This window comes from Oncorhynchus nerka, linkage group LG7 (assembly GCF_034236695.1).
Source record: "Oncorhynchus nerka isolate Pitt River linkage group LG7, Oner_Uvic_2.0, whole genome shotgun sequence".
Classification (NCBI taxonomy): Eukaryota; Metazoa; Chordata; class Actinopteri; order Salmoniformes; family Salmonidae; genus Oncorhynchus; species Oncorhynchus nerka.
Window position 1 is genome coordinate 94809458 of NC_088402.1, and position 16519 is coordinate 94825976.

Genomic DNA, 16519 nt, shown 5'->3' on the forward strand with positions numbered 1-16519 from the left:
AACACACACAGGAGAAACTCAGGGTCTAACACACACACACAGGAGAAACTCAGGGTCTAACACACACACACAGGAGACACTCAGGGTCTAACACACACACACAGGAGAGACTCAGGGTCTAACACACACAGGAGAGACTCAGGGTCTAACACACACACACAGGAGAAACTCAGGGTCTAACACACACACACAGGAGAAACTCAGGGTCTAACACACACAGGAGAAACTCAGGGTCTAACACACACAGGACACAGGAGAACTCAGGGTCTAACACACACACACAGGAGAAACTCAGGGTCTAACACACACACAGGAGAAACTCAGGGTCTAACACACACACACAGGAGAAACTCAACTAACACACACAGGAGAGACTCAGGGTAGAGACTCAGGGTCTAACACACACAGGAGAGACTCTAACACACACAGGAGAAACTCAGGGTCTAACACACACACACAGGAGACACTCAGGGTCTAACACACACGAACAGGAGAAACTCAGGGTCTAACACACACGAACAGGAGAAACTCAGGGTCTAACACACACGCACAGGAGAAACTCAGGGTCTAACACGCACAGGAGAGACTCAGGGTCTAACACACACAGGAGAAACTCAGGGTCTAACACGCACAGGAGAAACTCAGGGTCTAAAACACACGAACAGGAGAAACTCAGGGTCTAACACACACGCACAGGAGAAACTCAGGGTCTAACACACACAGGAGAAACTCAGGGTCTAACACACACACAGGAGAAACTCAGGGTCTAACACACACAGGAGAGACTCAGGGTCTAACACACACACACAGGAGAAACTCAGGGTCTAACACACACAGGAGAAACTCGGTATAACACACACAGGAGAAACTCAGGGTCTAACACACACACACAGGAGAAACTCAGGGTCTAACACACACAGGAGAGACTCAGGGTCTAACACACACACACAGGAGAGACTCAGGGTATAACACACACAGGAGAAACTCAGGGTCTAACACACACACACAGGAGAAACTCAGGGTCTAACACACACACACAGGAGACACTCAGGGTCTAACACACACACACAGGAGAAACTCAGGGTCTAACACACACACACAGGAGACACTCAGGGTCTAATACACACACAGGAGAGACTCAGGGTCTAACACACACACACAGGAGAAACTCAGGGTCTAACACACACACACAGGAGAAACTCAGGGTCTAACACACACAGGAGAAACTCAGGGTCTAACACACACACACAGGAGACACTCAGGGTCTAACACACACACACAGGAGAAACTCAGGGTCTAACACACACACACAGGAGACACTCAGGGTCTAACACACACACACAGGAGAAACTCAGGGTCTAACACACACACACAGGAGAAACTCAGGGTCTAACACACACAGGAGAGACTCAGGGTATAACACACACAGGAGAGACTCAGGGTCTAACACACACAGGAGAGACTCAGGGTCTAACACACACAGGAGAAACTCAGGGTCTAACACACACACACAGGAGAAACTCAGGGTCTAACACACACACACAGGAGAAACTCAGGGTCTAACACACACACACAGGAGAAACTCAGGGTCTAACACACACACACAGGAGAAACTCAGGGTCTAACACACACAGGAGAGACTCAGGGTCTAACACACACAGGAGAGACTCAGGGTCTAACACACACAGGAGAGACTCAGGGTCTAACACACACACACAGGAGAAACTCAGGGTCTAACACACACACACACAGGAGAAACTCAGGGTCTAACACACACAGGAGAAACTCAGGGTCTAACACACACACACAGGAGAAACTCAGGGTCTAACACACACAGGAGAAACTCAGTGTCTAACACACACACACACACAGGAGAAACTCAGGGTCTAACACACACAGGAGAAACTCAGGGTCTAACACACACAGGAGAAACTCAGGGTCTAACACACACAGGAGAAACTCAGGGTCTAACACACACACACAGGAGAAACTCAGGGTCTAACACACACAGGAGAAACTCAGGGTCTAACACACACAGGAGAAACTCAGGAGAAACTAACACACACACACAGGAGAAACTCAGGGTCTAACACACACAGGAGAAACTCAGGGTCAACACACACAGGAGAAACTCAGGGTAACACACACACAGGAGAAACTCAGGGTCTAACACACACACACAGGAGAAACTCAGGGTCTAACACACACAGGAGAAACTCAGGGTCTAACACACACAGGAGAAACTCAGGGTATAACACACACAGGAGAAACTCAGGGTATAACACACACAGGAGAAACTCAGGGTCTAACACACACACAGGAGAAACTCAGGGTCTAACACACACACACAGGAGAAACTCAGGGTCTAACACACACACACAGGAGAAACTCAGGGTCTAACACACACAGGAGAAACTCAGGGTATAACACACACAGGAGAAACTCAGGGTCTAACACACACAGGAGAAACTCAGGGTATAACACACACAGGAGAAACTCAGGGTCTAACACACACACACAGGAGAAACTCAGGGTATAACACACACAGGAGAAACTCAGGGTATAACACACACAGGAGAAACTCAGGGTCTAACACACACACACAGGAGAAACTCAGGGTCTAACACACACACACAGGAGAAACTCAGGGTCTAACACACACACACAGGAGAAACTCAGGGTATAACACACACACTCAGGAGAAACTCAGGGTCTAACACACACAGGAGAAACTCAGGGTCACACACAGGAGAAACAGGGTCTAACACACACAGGAGAAACTCAGGGTCTCAGGGTCTAACACACACAGGAGAAACTCAGGGTCTAACACACACAGGAGAAACTCAGGGTATAACACACACAGGAGAAACTCAGGGTCTAACACACACAGGAGAAACTCAGGGTCTAACACACACAGGAGAAACTCAGGGTATAACACACACAGGAGAAACTCAGGGTCTAACACACACAGGAGAGACTCAGGGTATAACACACACAGGAGAACTCAGGGTCTAACACACACACACAGGAGAAACTCAGGGTCTAATACACACAGGAGAAACTCAGGGTATAACACACACAGGAGAAACTCAGGGTATAACACACACAGGAGAGACTCAGGGTCTAACACACACAGGAGAAACTCAGGGTCTAACACACACACACAGGAGAAACTCAGGGTCTAACACACACACACAGGAGAAACTCAGGGTCTAACACACACAGGAGAAACTCAGGGTCTAACACACACACACAGGAGAAACTCAGGGTCTAACACACACACACAGGAGAAACTCAGGGTCTAACACACACACACACAGGAGAAACTCAGGGTCTAACACACACAGGAGAAACTCAGGGTCTAACACACACACACAGGAGAAACTCAGGGTCTAACACACACAGGAGAAACTCAGGGTCTAACACACACAGGGAGAAACTCACAGGAGAAACTCAGGGTCTAACACACACAGGAGAAACTCAGGGTCTAACACACACAGGAGAAACTCAGGGTCTAACACACACACACACAGGAGAAACTCAGGGTCTAACACACACAGGAGAAACTCAGGGTCTAACACACACAGGAAACTCAGGGTCACACACAAGAAACTCAGGGTATAACACACACAGGAGAAACTCAGGGTCTAACACACACACACAGGAGAAACTCAGGGTCTAACACACACAGGAGAAACTCAGGGTATAACACACACAGGAGAAACTCAGGGTATAACACACACAGGAGAAACTCAGGGTCATACACACACAGGAGAAACTCAGGGTCTAACACACACAGGAGAAACTCAGGGTCTAACACACACACACAGGAGAAACTCAGGGTCTAACACACACAGGGAGAAACTCAGGGTATAACACACACAGGAGAAACTCAGGGTCTAACACACACAGGAGAAACTCAGGGTCTAACACACACAGGAGAAACTCAGGGTATAACACACACAGGAGAAACTCAGGGTCTAACACACACAGGAGAAACTCAGGGTATAACACACACAGGAGAAACTCAGGGTATAACACACACAGGAGAAACTCAGGGTCTAACACACACAGGAGAAACTCAGGGTCTAACACACACACACACACACAGAGAGACTCAGGGTCTAACACACACACACAGGAGAAACTCAGGGACTCTACACACACAGGAGACTCAGGGTCTAACACACACACACAGGAGAAACTCAACTAACACACACAGGGAAACTCAGGGTATAACACACACAGGAGAAACTCAGGGTCTAACACACACAGGAGAAACTCAGGGTCTAACACACACAGGAGAAACTCAGGGTCTAACACACACACAGGAGAAACTCAGGGTCTAACACACACACACAGGAGAAACTCAGGGTCTAACACACACAGGAGAACACACAGGAGAAACTCAGGGTCTAACACACACAGGAGAAACTCAGGGTCTAACACACACAGGAGAAACTCAGGGTCTAACACACACAGGAGAAACTCAGGGTCTAACACACACAGGAGAAACTCAGGGTCTAACACACACACACAGGAGAAACTCAGGGTCTAACACACACACACTCAGGAGAAACTCAGGGTATAACACACACAGGAGAAACTCAGGGTATAACACACACAGGAGAAACTCAGGGTCTAACACACACAGGAGAAACTCAGGGTCTAACACACACACACAGGAGAAACTCAGGGTCTAACACACACACTACAGGAGAAACTCAGGGTATAACACACACAGGAGAAACTCAGGGTCTAACACACACAGGAGAAACTCAGGGTCTAACACACACAGGAGAAACTCAGGGTCACACACAGGAGAAACTCACACACACAGGGTCACAGGAGAAACTCAGGGTCTAACACACACACACTCAGGAGGAGAAACTCAGGGTCTAACAACACACACAGGAGAAACTCAGGGTCTAACACACACACACACAGGAGAAACTCAGGGTCTAACACACACAGGAGAAACTCAGGGTCTAACACACACAGGAGAAACTCAGGAGAAACTCAGGGTCTAACACACACACACAGGAGAAACTCAGGGTCTAACACACACAGGAGAAACTCAGGGTCTAACACACAGGAGAAACTCAGGGTCTAACACACACAGGAGAAACTCAGGGTCTAACACACACAGGAGAAACTCAGGGTCTAACACACACAGGAGAAACTCAGGGTCTAACACACACACACAGGAGAAACTCAGGGTATAACAGGAGAAACTCAGGGTCTAACACACACACACAGGAGAAACTCAGGGTCTAACACACACACAGGAGAAACTCAGGGTATAACACACACAGGAGAAACTCAGGGTATAACACACACAGGAGAAACTCAGGGTCAACACACACAGGAGAAACTCAGACAACTCAGGGTATAACACACACAGGAGAAACTCACACAGGAGAAACTCAGGGTCTAACACACACAGGAGAAACTCAGGGTAAACTAACACACACAGGAGAAACTCAGGGTATAACACACACAGGAGAGAAACTCAGGGTCTAACACACACACAGGAGAAACTCAGAAACTCAGGGTCTAACACACACACACACAGGACTCAGGGTCTAACACACACAGGAGAAACTCAGGGTCTAACACACACAGGAGAGACTCAGGGTATAACACACACAGGAGAAACTCAGGGTATAACACACACAGGAGAAACTCAGGGTCTAACACACACAGGAGAAACTCAGGGTCTAACACACACAGGAGAAACTCACACACACACACAGGAGAAACTCAGGGTCTAACACACACACACAGGAGAAACTCAGGGTATAACACACACAGGAGAAACTCAGGGTATAACACACACAGGAGAAACTCAGGGTCTAACACACACAGGAGAAACTCAGGGTATAACACACACAGGAGAAACTCAGGGTCTAACACACACACACAGGAGAAACTCAGGGTCTAACACACACACAGGAGAAACTCAGGGTATAACACACACAGGAGACAGGGTATAACACACACAGGAGAAACTCAGGGTCTAACACACACAGGAGAAACTCAGGGTCTAACACACACAGGAGAAACTCAGGGTCTAACACACACACACAGGAGAAACTCAGGGTCAGGGTAACACACACACACAGGAGAAACTCAGGGTCTAACACACACAGGAGAAACTCAGGGTCTAACACACACAGGAGAACTCACAGGAGAAACTCAGGGTCTAGAGACTCACACACACACACACAGGAGAAACTCAGGGTCTAACACACACACACAGGAGAAACTCAGGGTCTAACACACACACAGGAGAAACTCAGGAGTCTCAGGGTCTAACACACACACACAGGAGAGAACTCAAGGGTCTAACACACACAGGAGAAACTCAGGGTCTAACACACACACAGGAGAAACTCAGGGTCTAACACACACACACAGGAGAAACTCAGGGTCTAACACACACAGGAGAAACTCAGGGTCTAACACACACACACAGGAGAAACTCAGGGTCTAACACACACAGGAGGAGACTCAGGGGAGAAACTCAGGGTCTAACACACACACAGGAGGAGACTCAGGGTCTAACACACACACACAGGAGAAACTCAGGGTCTAACACACACAGGAGAAACTCAGGGTCTAACACACACACAGGAGAAACTCAGGGTCTAACACACACACACAGGAGAAACAGGAGGTCAACACACACAGGAGAAACTCAGGGTCTAACACACACAGGAGAGACTCAGGGTATAACACACACAGGAGAGACTCAGGGTCTAACACACACAGGAGAGACTCAGGGTCTAACACACACACACAGGAGAAACTCAGGGTCTAACACACACAGGAGAAACTCAGGGTCTAACACACACACACAGGAGAAACTCAGGGTCTAACACACACAGGAGAAACTCAGGGTCTAACACACACAGGAGAAACTCAGGGTCTAACACACACAGGAGAAACTCAGTGTCTAACACACACACACACACAGGAGAAACTCAGGGTCTAACACACACAGGAGAAACTCAGGGTCTAACACACACAGGAGAAACTCAGGGTCTAACACACACAGGAGAAACTCAGGGTCTAACACACACAGGAGAAACTCAGGGTCTAACACACACAGGAGAAACTCAGGGTCTAACACACACAGGAGAAACTCAGTGTCTAACACACACACACACACAGGAGAAACTCAGGGTCTAACACACACAGGAGAAACTCAGGGTCTAACACACACAGGAGAAACTCAGGGTATAACACACACGCACAGGAGAAACTCAGGGTCTAACACACACACACAGGAGAAACTCAGGGTCTAACACACACAGGAGAAACTCAGGGTATAACACACACAGGAGAAACTCAGGGTATAACACACACAGGAGAAACTCAGGGTATAACACACACAGGAGAAACTCAGGGTCTAACACACACAGGAGAAACTCAGGGTCTAACACACACACACAGGAGAAACTCAGGGTCTAACACACACACACAGGAGAAACTCAGGGTATAACACACACAGGAGAAACTCAGGGTATAACACACACAGGAGAAACTCAGGGTCTAACACACACAGGAGAAACTCAGGGTATAACACACACAGGAGAAACTCAGGGTCTAACACACACACACAGGAGAAACTCAGGGTATAACACACACAGGAGAAACTCAGGGTATAACACACACAGGAGAAACTCAGGGTCTAACACACACAGGAGAAACTCAGGGTCTAACACACACACACAGGAGAAACTCAGGGTCTAACACACACACACAGGAGAAACTCAGGGTATAACACACACAGGAGAAACTCAGGGTATAACACACACAGGAGAAACTCAGGGTCTAACACACACAGGAGAAACTCAGGGTATAACACACACAGGAGAAACTCAGGGTCTAACACACACAGGAGAAACTCAGGGTATAACACACACAGGAGAAACTCAGGGTCTAACACACACAGGAGAAACTCAGGGTCTAACACACACAGGAGAAACTCAGGGTATAACACACACAGGAGAAACTCGGGGTCTAACACACACAGGAGAAACTCAGGGTCTAACACACACAGGAGAGACTCAGGGTATAACACACACAGGAGAACCTCAGGGTCTAACACACACAGGAGAGACTCAGGGTATAACACACACAGGAGAGACTCAGGGTCTAACACACACACACAGGAGAAACTCAGGGTCTAATACACACAGGAGAAACTCAGGGTATAACACACACAGGAGAAACTCAGGGTATAACACACACAGGAGAAACTCAGGGTATAACACACACACACAGGAGAGACTCAGGGTCTAACACACACACACAGGAGAAACTCAGGGTCTAATACACACAGGAGAAACTCAGGGTATAACACACACAGGAGAAACTCAGGGTCTAACACACACAGGAGAGACTCAGGGTATAACACACACAGGAGAGACTCAGGGTATAACACACACAGGAGAGACTCAGGGTATAACACACACAGGAGAAACTCAGGGTCTAACACACACAGGAGAGACTCAGGGTCTAACACACACACACAGGAGAAACTCAGGGTCTAACACACACACACAGGAGAGACTCAGGGTATAACACACACAGGAGAAACTCAGGGTCTAACACACACAGGAGAGACTCAGGGTCTAACACACACAGGAGAAACTCAGGGTATAACACACACAGGAGAAACTCAGGGTCTAACACACACACAGGAGAGACTCAGGGTATAACACACACAGGAGAGACTCAGGGTATAACACACACAGGAGAGACTCAGGGTCTAACACACACACACAGGAGAGACTCAGGGTATAACACACACAGGAGAGACTCAGGGTATAACACACACAGGAGAAACTCAGGGTCTAACACACACAGGAGAAACTCAGGGTCTAACACACACAGGAGAAACTCAGGGTCTAACACACACACACAGGAGAAACTCAGGGTATAACACACACAGGAGAAACTCAGGGTCTAACACACACAGGAGAAACTCAGGGTCTAACACACACAGGAGAAACTCAGGGTATAACACACACAGGAGAAACTCGGGGTCTAACACACACAGGAGAAACTCAGGGTCTAACACACACAGGAGAGACTCAGGGTATAACACACACAGGAGAACCTCAGGGTCTAACACACACAGGAGAGACTCAGGGTCTAACACACACACACAGGAGAAACTCAGGGTCTAATACACACAGGAGAAACTCAGGGTATAACACACACAGGAGAAACTCAGGGTATAACACACACAGGAGAAACTCAGGGTATAACACACACACACAGGAGAGACTCAGGGTCTAACACACACACACAGGAGAAACTCAGGGTCTAATACACACAGGAGAAACTCAGGGTATAACACACACAGGAGAAACTCACTACACACACAGGAGAGACTCAGGGTATAACACACACAGGAGAAACTCAGGGTATAACACACACAGGAGAGACTCAGGGTATAACACACACAGGAGAAACTCAGGGTCTAACACACACACAGGAGAGACTCAGGGTCTAACACACACACACAGGAGAAACTCAGGGTCTAACACACACACACAGGAGAGACTCAGGGTATAACACACACAGGAGAAACTCAGGGTCTAACACACACACACAGGAGAGACTCAGGGTCTAACACACACACACACACAGGAGAAACTCAGGGTCTAACACACACACAGGAGAGACTCAGGGTCTAACACACACAGGAGAGACTCAGGGTATAACACACACAGGAGAGACTCAGGGTCTAACACACACACACAGGAGAGACTCAGGGTATAACACACAGGAGTCAGGGTATAACACACACAGGAGAGACTCAGGGTCTAACACACACAGGAGAGACTCAGGGTCTAACACACACACTCACACAGGAGAGACTCAGGGTCTAACACACACAGGAGAGACTCAGGGTCTAACACACACAGGAGAGACTCAGGGTATAACACACACAGGAGAAACTCAGGGTCTAACACACACAGGAGAGACTCAGGGTCTAACACACAGGAGAAACTCAGGGTCTAACACACACACACAGGAGAGACTCAGGGTATAACACACACAGGAGAGACTCAGGGTCTAACACACACAGGAGAAACTCAGGGTCTAACACACACAGGAGAAACTCAGGGTCTAACACACACACACAGGAGAGACTCAGGGTCTAACACACACAGGAGAAACTCAGGGTCTAACACACACAGGAGAGACTCAGGGTCTAACACACACAGGAGAGACTCAGGGTCTAACACACACACAGGAGAGACTCAGGGTCTAACACACAGGAGAGACTCAGGGTCTAACACACACAGGAGAGACTCAGGGTCTAACACACACAGGAGAGACTCAGGGTCTAACACACAGGAGAGACTCAGGGTCTAACACACACAGGAGAGACTCAGGGTCTAACACACACAGGAGAGACTCAGGGTCTAACACACACAGGAGAGACTCAGGGTCTAACACACACAGGAGAGACTCAGGGTCTAACACACACAGGAGAGACTCAGGGTCTAACACACACAGGAGAGACTCAGGGTCTAACACACACAGGAGAAACTCAGGGTCTAACACACACAGGAGAGACTCAGGGTCTAACACACACAGGAGAGACTCAGGGTCTAACACACACACACAGGAGAAACTCAGGGTCTAACACACACAGGAGAAACTCAGGGTCTAACACACACAGGAGAAACTCAGGGTCTAACACACACACACAGGAGAAACTCAGGGTCTAACACACACAGGAGAAACTCAGGGTCTAACACACACAGGAGAAACTCAGTGTCTAACACACACACACACACAGGAGAAACTCAGGGTCTAACACACACAGGAGAAACTCAGGGTCTAACACACACAGGAGAAACTCAGGGTATAACACACACGCACAGGAGAAACTCAGGGTCTAACACACACACACAGGAGAAACTCAGGGTCTAACACACACACACAGGAGAAACTCAGGGTCTAACACACACAGGAGAAACTCAGGGTATAACACACACAGGAGAAACTCAGGGTATAACACACACAGGAGAAACTCAGGGTATAACACACACAGGAGAAACTCAGGGTCTAACACACACAGGAGAAACTCAGGGTCTAACACACACACAGGAGAAACTCAGGGTCTAACACACACACACAGGAGAAACTCAGGGTCTAACACACACAGGAGAAACTCAGAAACTCAGGGTCTAACACACACAGGAGAAACTCAGGGTATAACACACACAGGAGAAACTCAGGGTCTAACACACACAGGAGAAACTCAGGGTCTAACACACACAGGAGAAACTCAGGGTATAACACACACAGGAGAAACTCAGGGTCTAACACACACAGGAGAAACTCAGGGTCTAACACACACACACAGGAGAAACTCAGGGTCTAACACACACACACAGGAGAAACTCAGGGTCTAACACACACAGGAGAAACTCAGGAGGAGAAACTCAGGGTCTAACACACACAGGAGAAACTCAGGGTATAACACACACAGGAGAAACTCAGGGTCTAACACACACACACAGGAGAAACTCAGGGTATAACACACACAGGAGAAACTCAGGGTCTAACACACACAGGAGAAACTCAGGGTCTAACACACACAGGAGAAACTCAGGGTATAACACACACAGGAGAAACTCGGGGTCTAACACACACAGGAGAAACTCAGGGTCTAACACACACAGGAGAGACTCAGGGTATAACACACACAGGAGAACCTCAGGGTCTAACACACACAGGAGAGACTCAGGGTATAACACACACAGGAGAGACTCAGGGTCTAACACACACACACAGGAGAAACTCAGGGTCTAATACACACAGGAGAAACTCAGGGTATAACACACACAGGAGAAACTCAGGGTATAACACACACAGGAGAAACTCAGGGTATAACACACACACACAGGAGAGACTCAGGGTCTAACACACACACACAGGAGAAACTCAGGGTCTAATACACACAGGAGAAACTCAGGGTATAACACACACAGGAGAAACTCAGGGTCTAACACACACAGGAGAGACTCAGGGTATAACACACACAGGAGAGACTCAGGGTATAACACACACAGGAGAGACTCAGGGTATAACACACACAGGAGAAACTCAGGGTCTAACACACACACAGGAGAGACTCAGGGTATAACACACACACACAGGAGAAACTCAGGGTCTAACACACACACACAGGAGAGACTCAGGGTATAACACACACAGGAGAAACTCAGGGTCTAACACACACACACAGGAGAGACTCAGGGTCTAACACACACAGGAGAAACTCAGGGTATAACACACACAGGAGAAACTCAGGGTCTAACACACACACAGGAGAGACTCAGGGTATAACACACACAGGAGAGACTCAGGGTATAACACACACAGGAGAGACTCAGGGTCTAACACACACACACAGGAGAGACTCAGGGTATAACACACACAGGAGAGACTCAGGGTATAACACACACAGGAGAAACTCAGGGTCTAACACACACAGGAGAAACTCAGGGTATAACACACACAGGAGAAACTCAGGGTCTAACACACACACACAGGAGAAACTCAGGGTATAACACACACAGGAGAAACTCAGGGTCTAACACACACAGGAGAAACTCAGGGTCTAACACACACAGGAGAAACTCAGGGTATAACACACACAGGAGAAACTCAGGGTCTAACACACACAGGAGAAACTCAGGGTCTAACACACACAGGAGAGACTCAGGGTATAACACACACAGGAGAACCTCAGGGTCTAACACACACAGGAGAGACTCAGGGTATAACACACACAGGAGAGACTCAGGGTCTAACACACACACACAGGAGAAACTCAGGGTCTAATACACACAGGAGAAACTCAGGGTCTAACACACACAGGAGAAACTCAGGGTATAACACACACAGGAGAGACTCAGGGTATAACAACACACACAGGAGAGACTCAGGGTCTAACACACAGGAGAAACTCAGGGTCTAATACACACAGGAGAAACTCAGGGTCTAACACACACAGGAGAAACTCAGGGTCTAACACACACAGGAGAGACTCAGGGTATAACACACACAGGAGAGACTCAGGGTATAACACACAGGAGAGACTCAGGGTATAACACACACAGGAGAAACTCAGGGTCTAACACACACACAGGAGAGACTCAGGGTATAACACACACACACAGAGAAACTCAGGGTCTAACACACACACACAGGAGAGACTCAGGGTATAACACACACAGGAGAAACTCAGGGTCTAACACACACACACAGGAGAGACTCAGGGTCTAACACACACAGGAGAAACTCAGGGTATAACACACACAGGAGAAACTCAGGGTCTAACACACACACAGGAGACTCAGGGTCTAACACACAGGAGAGACTCAGGGTATAGAAACACAGGAGAGACTCAGGGTCTAACACACACACACAGGAGAGACTCAGGGTATAACACACACAGGAGAGACTCAGGGTATAACACACACAGGAGAAACTCAGGGTATAACACACACAGGAGAGACTCAGGGTCTAACACACACAGGAGAAACTCAGGGTCTAACACACACAGGAGAGACTCAGGGTCTAACACACACAGGAGAAACTCAGGGTCTAACACACACAGGAGAGACTCAGGGTCTAACACACACAGGAGAGACTCAGGGTATAACACACACAGGAGAAACTCAGGGTCTAACACACACACACAGGAGAGACTCAGGGTCTAACACACACAGGAGAGACTCAGGGTCTAACACACACAGGAGAGACTCAGGGTCTAACACACACAGGAGAAACTCAGGGTCTAACACACACAGGAGAGACTCAGGGTCTAACACACACAGGAGAGACTCAGGGTCTAACACACACAGGAGAAACTCAGGGTCTAACACACACAGGAGAGACTCAGGGTATAACACACACAGGAGAAACTCAGGGTCTAACACACACAGGAGAGACTCAGGGTCTAACACACACAGGAGAGACTCAGGGTATAACACACACAGGAGAGACTCAGGGTCTAACACACACACACAGGAGAGACTCAGGGTCTAACACACACAGGAGAGACTCAGGGTCTAACACACACAGGAGAGACTCAGGGTCTAACACACACAGGAGAGACTCAGGGTCTAACACACACAGGAGAAACTCAGGGTCTAACACACACAGGAGAGACTCAGGGTCTAACACACACACAGGAGAAACTCACAGGAGAAACTCAGGGTATAACACACACAGGAGAGACTCAGGGTCTAACACACACAGGAGAAACTCAGGGTCTAACACACACAGGAGAGACTCAGGGTCTAACACACACACACAGGAGAGACTCAGGGTCTAACACACACACACAGGAGAAACTCAGGGTCTAACACACACAGGAGAGACTCAGGGTCTAACACACACAGGAGAAACTCAGGGTCTAACACACACAGGAGAGACTCAGGGTCTAACACACACAGGAGAAACTCAGGGTCTAACACACACAGGAGAAACTCAGGGTCTAACACACACAGGAGAGACTCAGGGTCTAACACACACAGGAGAGACTCAGGGTCTAACACACACAGGAGAAACTCAGGGTCTAACACACACAGGAGAGACTCAGGGTCTAACACACACACACAGGAGAAACTCAGGGTCTAACACACACAGGAGAGACTCAGGGTCTAACACACACACACAGGAGAGACTCAGGGTATAACACACACAGGAGAAACTCAGGGTATAACACACACAGGAGAAACTCAGGGTATAACACACACAGGAGAGACTCAGGGTCTAACACACACAGGAGAAACTCAGGGTCTAACACACACAGGAGAGACTCAGGGTCTAACACACACAGGAGAAACTCAGGGTCTAACACACACAGGAGAAACTCAGGGTCTAACACACACAGGAGAAACTCAGGGTCTAATACACACAGGAGAAACTCAGGGTCTAACACACACAGGAGAAACTCAGGGTCTAACACACACAGGAGAGACTCAGGGTCTAACACACACAGGAGAAACTCAGGGTATAACACACACAGGAGAAACTCAGGGTCTAACACACACAGGAGAGACTCAGGGTCTAACACACACAGGAGAGACTCAGGGTCTAACACACACAGGAGAAACTCAGGGTCTAACACACACAGGAGAAACTCAGGGTCTAATACACACAGGAGAAACTCAGGGTCTAACACACACAGGAGAAACTCAGGGTCTAATACACACAGGAGAAACTCAGGGTCTAATACACACAGGAGAAACTCAGGGTCTAACACACACAGGAGAGACTCAGGGTCTAACACACACAGGAGAAACTCAGGGTATAACACACACAGGAGAAACTCAGGGTCTAACACACACAGGAGAGACTCAGGGTCTAACACACACAGGAGAGACTCAGGGTCTAACACACACACACAGGAGAGACTCAGGGTCTAACACACACAGGAGAGACTCAGGGTCTAACACACACAGGAGAGACTCAGGGTATAACACACACAGGAGAGACTCAGGGTCTAACACACACACACAGGAGAAACTCAGGGTCTAACACACACAGGAGAAACAACACACATAATCGAACATGTGACATTTAGCAGACACTTTTATCCAAACGGACTTACTGTCATACATGCATTCATTTAATTTATGTGTAGTCCCGGGAATCAAACCCACTGTGTTGCAAGGACCAAGGTATATAAAGGTGAAATAAAAGCTCTACCAACTGAGCTACGCTTAAGTCAGTGGAGGCTGTTGAGGGAAGGACGGCTCATAATCACGTCTGGTATTGTTAGGTTAGATTATTCGTTGGTTATTACCGCATTGTCGAAACTAGAAGCACAAGCATTTCGCTACACTCTCATTAACATCTGCTAACCATGTGTATGTGACAAATAAAATTTGATTTGATTTCAAATGGAATGCGCCACTAATTCCACTCCAGCCATTAGCTCGAGCCCGTCCTCCCCAATTAAGGTGCCACCAGCCCCCTGTGACTTTAAGTGCACATCACCTTCATTGGGGTCCAACTGTTGTTCCCTCTGTCTGTCTCTATAGGAGTTTAATGATGAGGTGTCTGTTGGGGCAGAGGAATACTAACTCACCATCACCCAGTGACTCCTCTCCCAGTTAATCCTCTCCCAGTGACTCCTCTCCCAGTCACTCCTCTCCCAGTGACTCCTCTCCCAGTGACTCCTCTCCCAGTCACTCCTCTCCCAGTGACTCCTCTCCCAGTCACTCCTCTCCCAGTCACTCCTCTCCCAGTGACTCCTCTCCCAGTCACGCCTCTCCCAGTGACCCCTCTCCCAGTGACTCCTCTCCCAGTTACTCCTCTCCCAGTGACTCCTCTCCCAGTCACTCCTCTCCCAGTGACTCCTCTCCCAGTGACTCCTCTCCCAGTCACTCCTCTCCCAGTGACTCCTCTCCCAGTCACTCCTCTCCCAGTCACTCCTCTCCCAGTGACTCCTCTCCCAGTCACGCCT

At 48.4% G+C, this 16519-nt stretch overlaps 1 protein-coding gene across 2 annotated transcripts in view; it reads left to right on the forward strand.

Annotated features, from left to right (window-relative positions):
- The window catches only part of lrrc23 (leucine rich repeat containing 23), a 79138-nt gene extending 62839 nt beyond the window's left edge, over window positions 1-16299 (forward strand). Inside the window, exon 10 of one of the 2 annotated variants that reach the window (XM_065020061.1) lies at window positions 16095-16299. In XM_065020061.1, the coding sequence (XP_064876133.1) occupies window positions 16095-16136 (42 nt within the window). In that variant the 3' untranslated portion in view covers window positions 16137-16299. The remainder of the gene's footprint in view (window positions 1-16094) is intronic. The other variant, XM_065020060.1, reaches the window with a different exon arrangement.
- The last annotated feature ends 220 nt before the right edge of the window (window positions 16300-16519 follow it).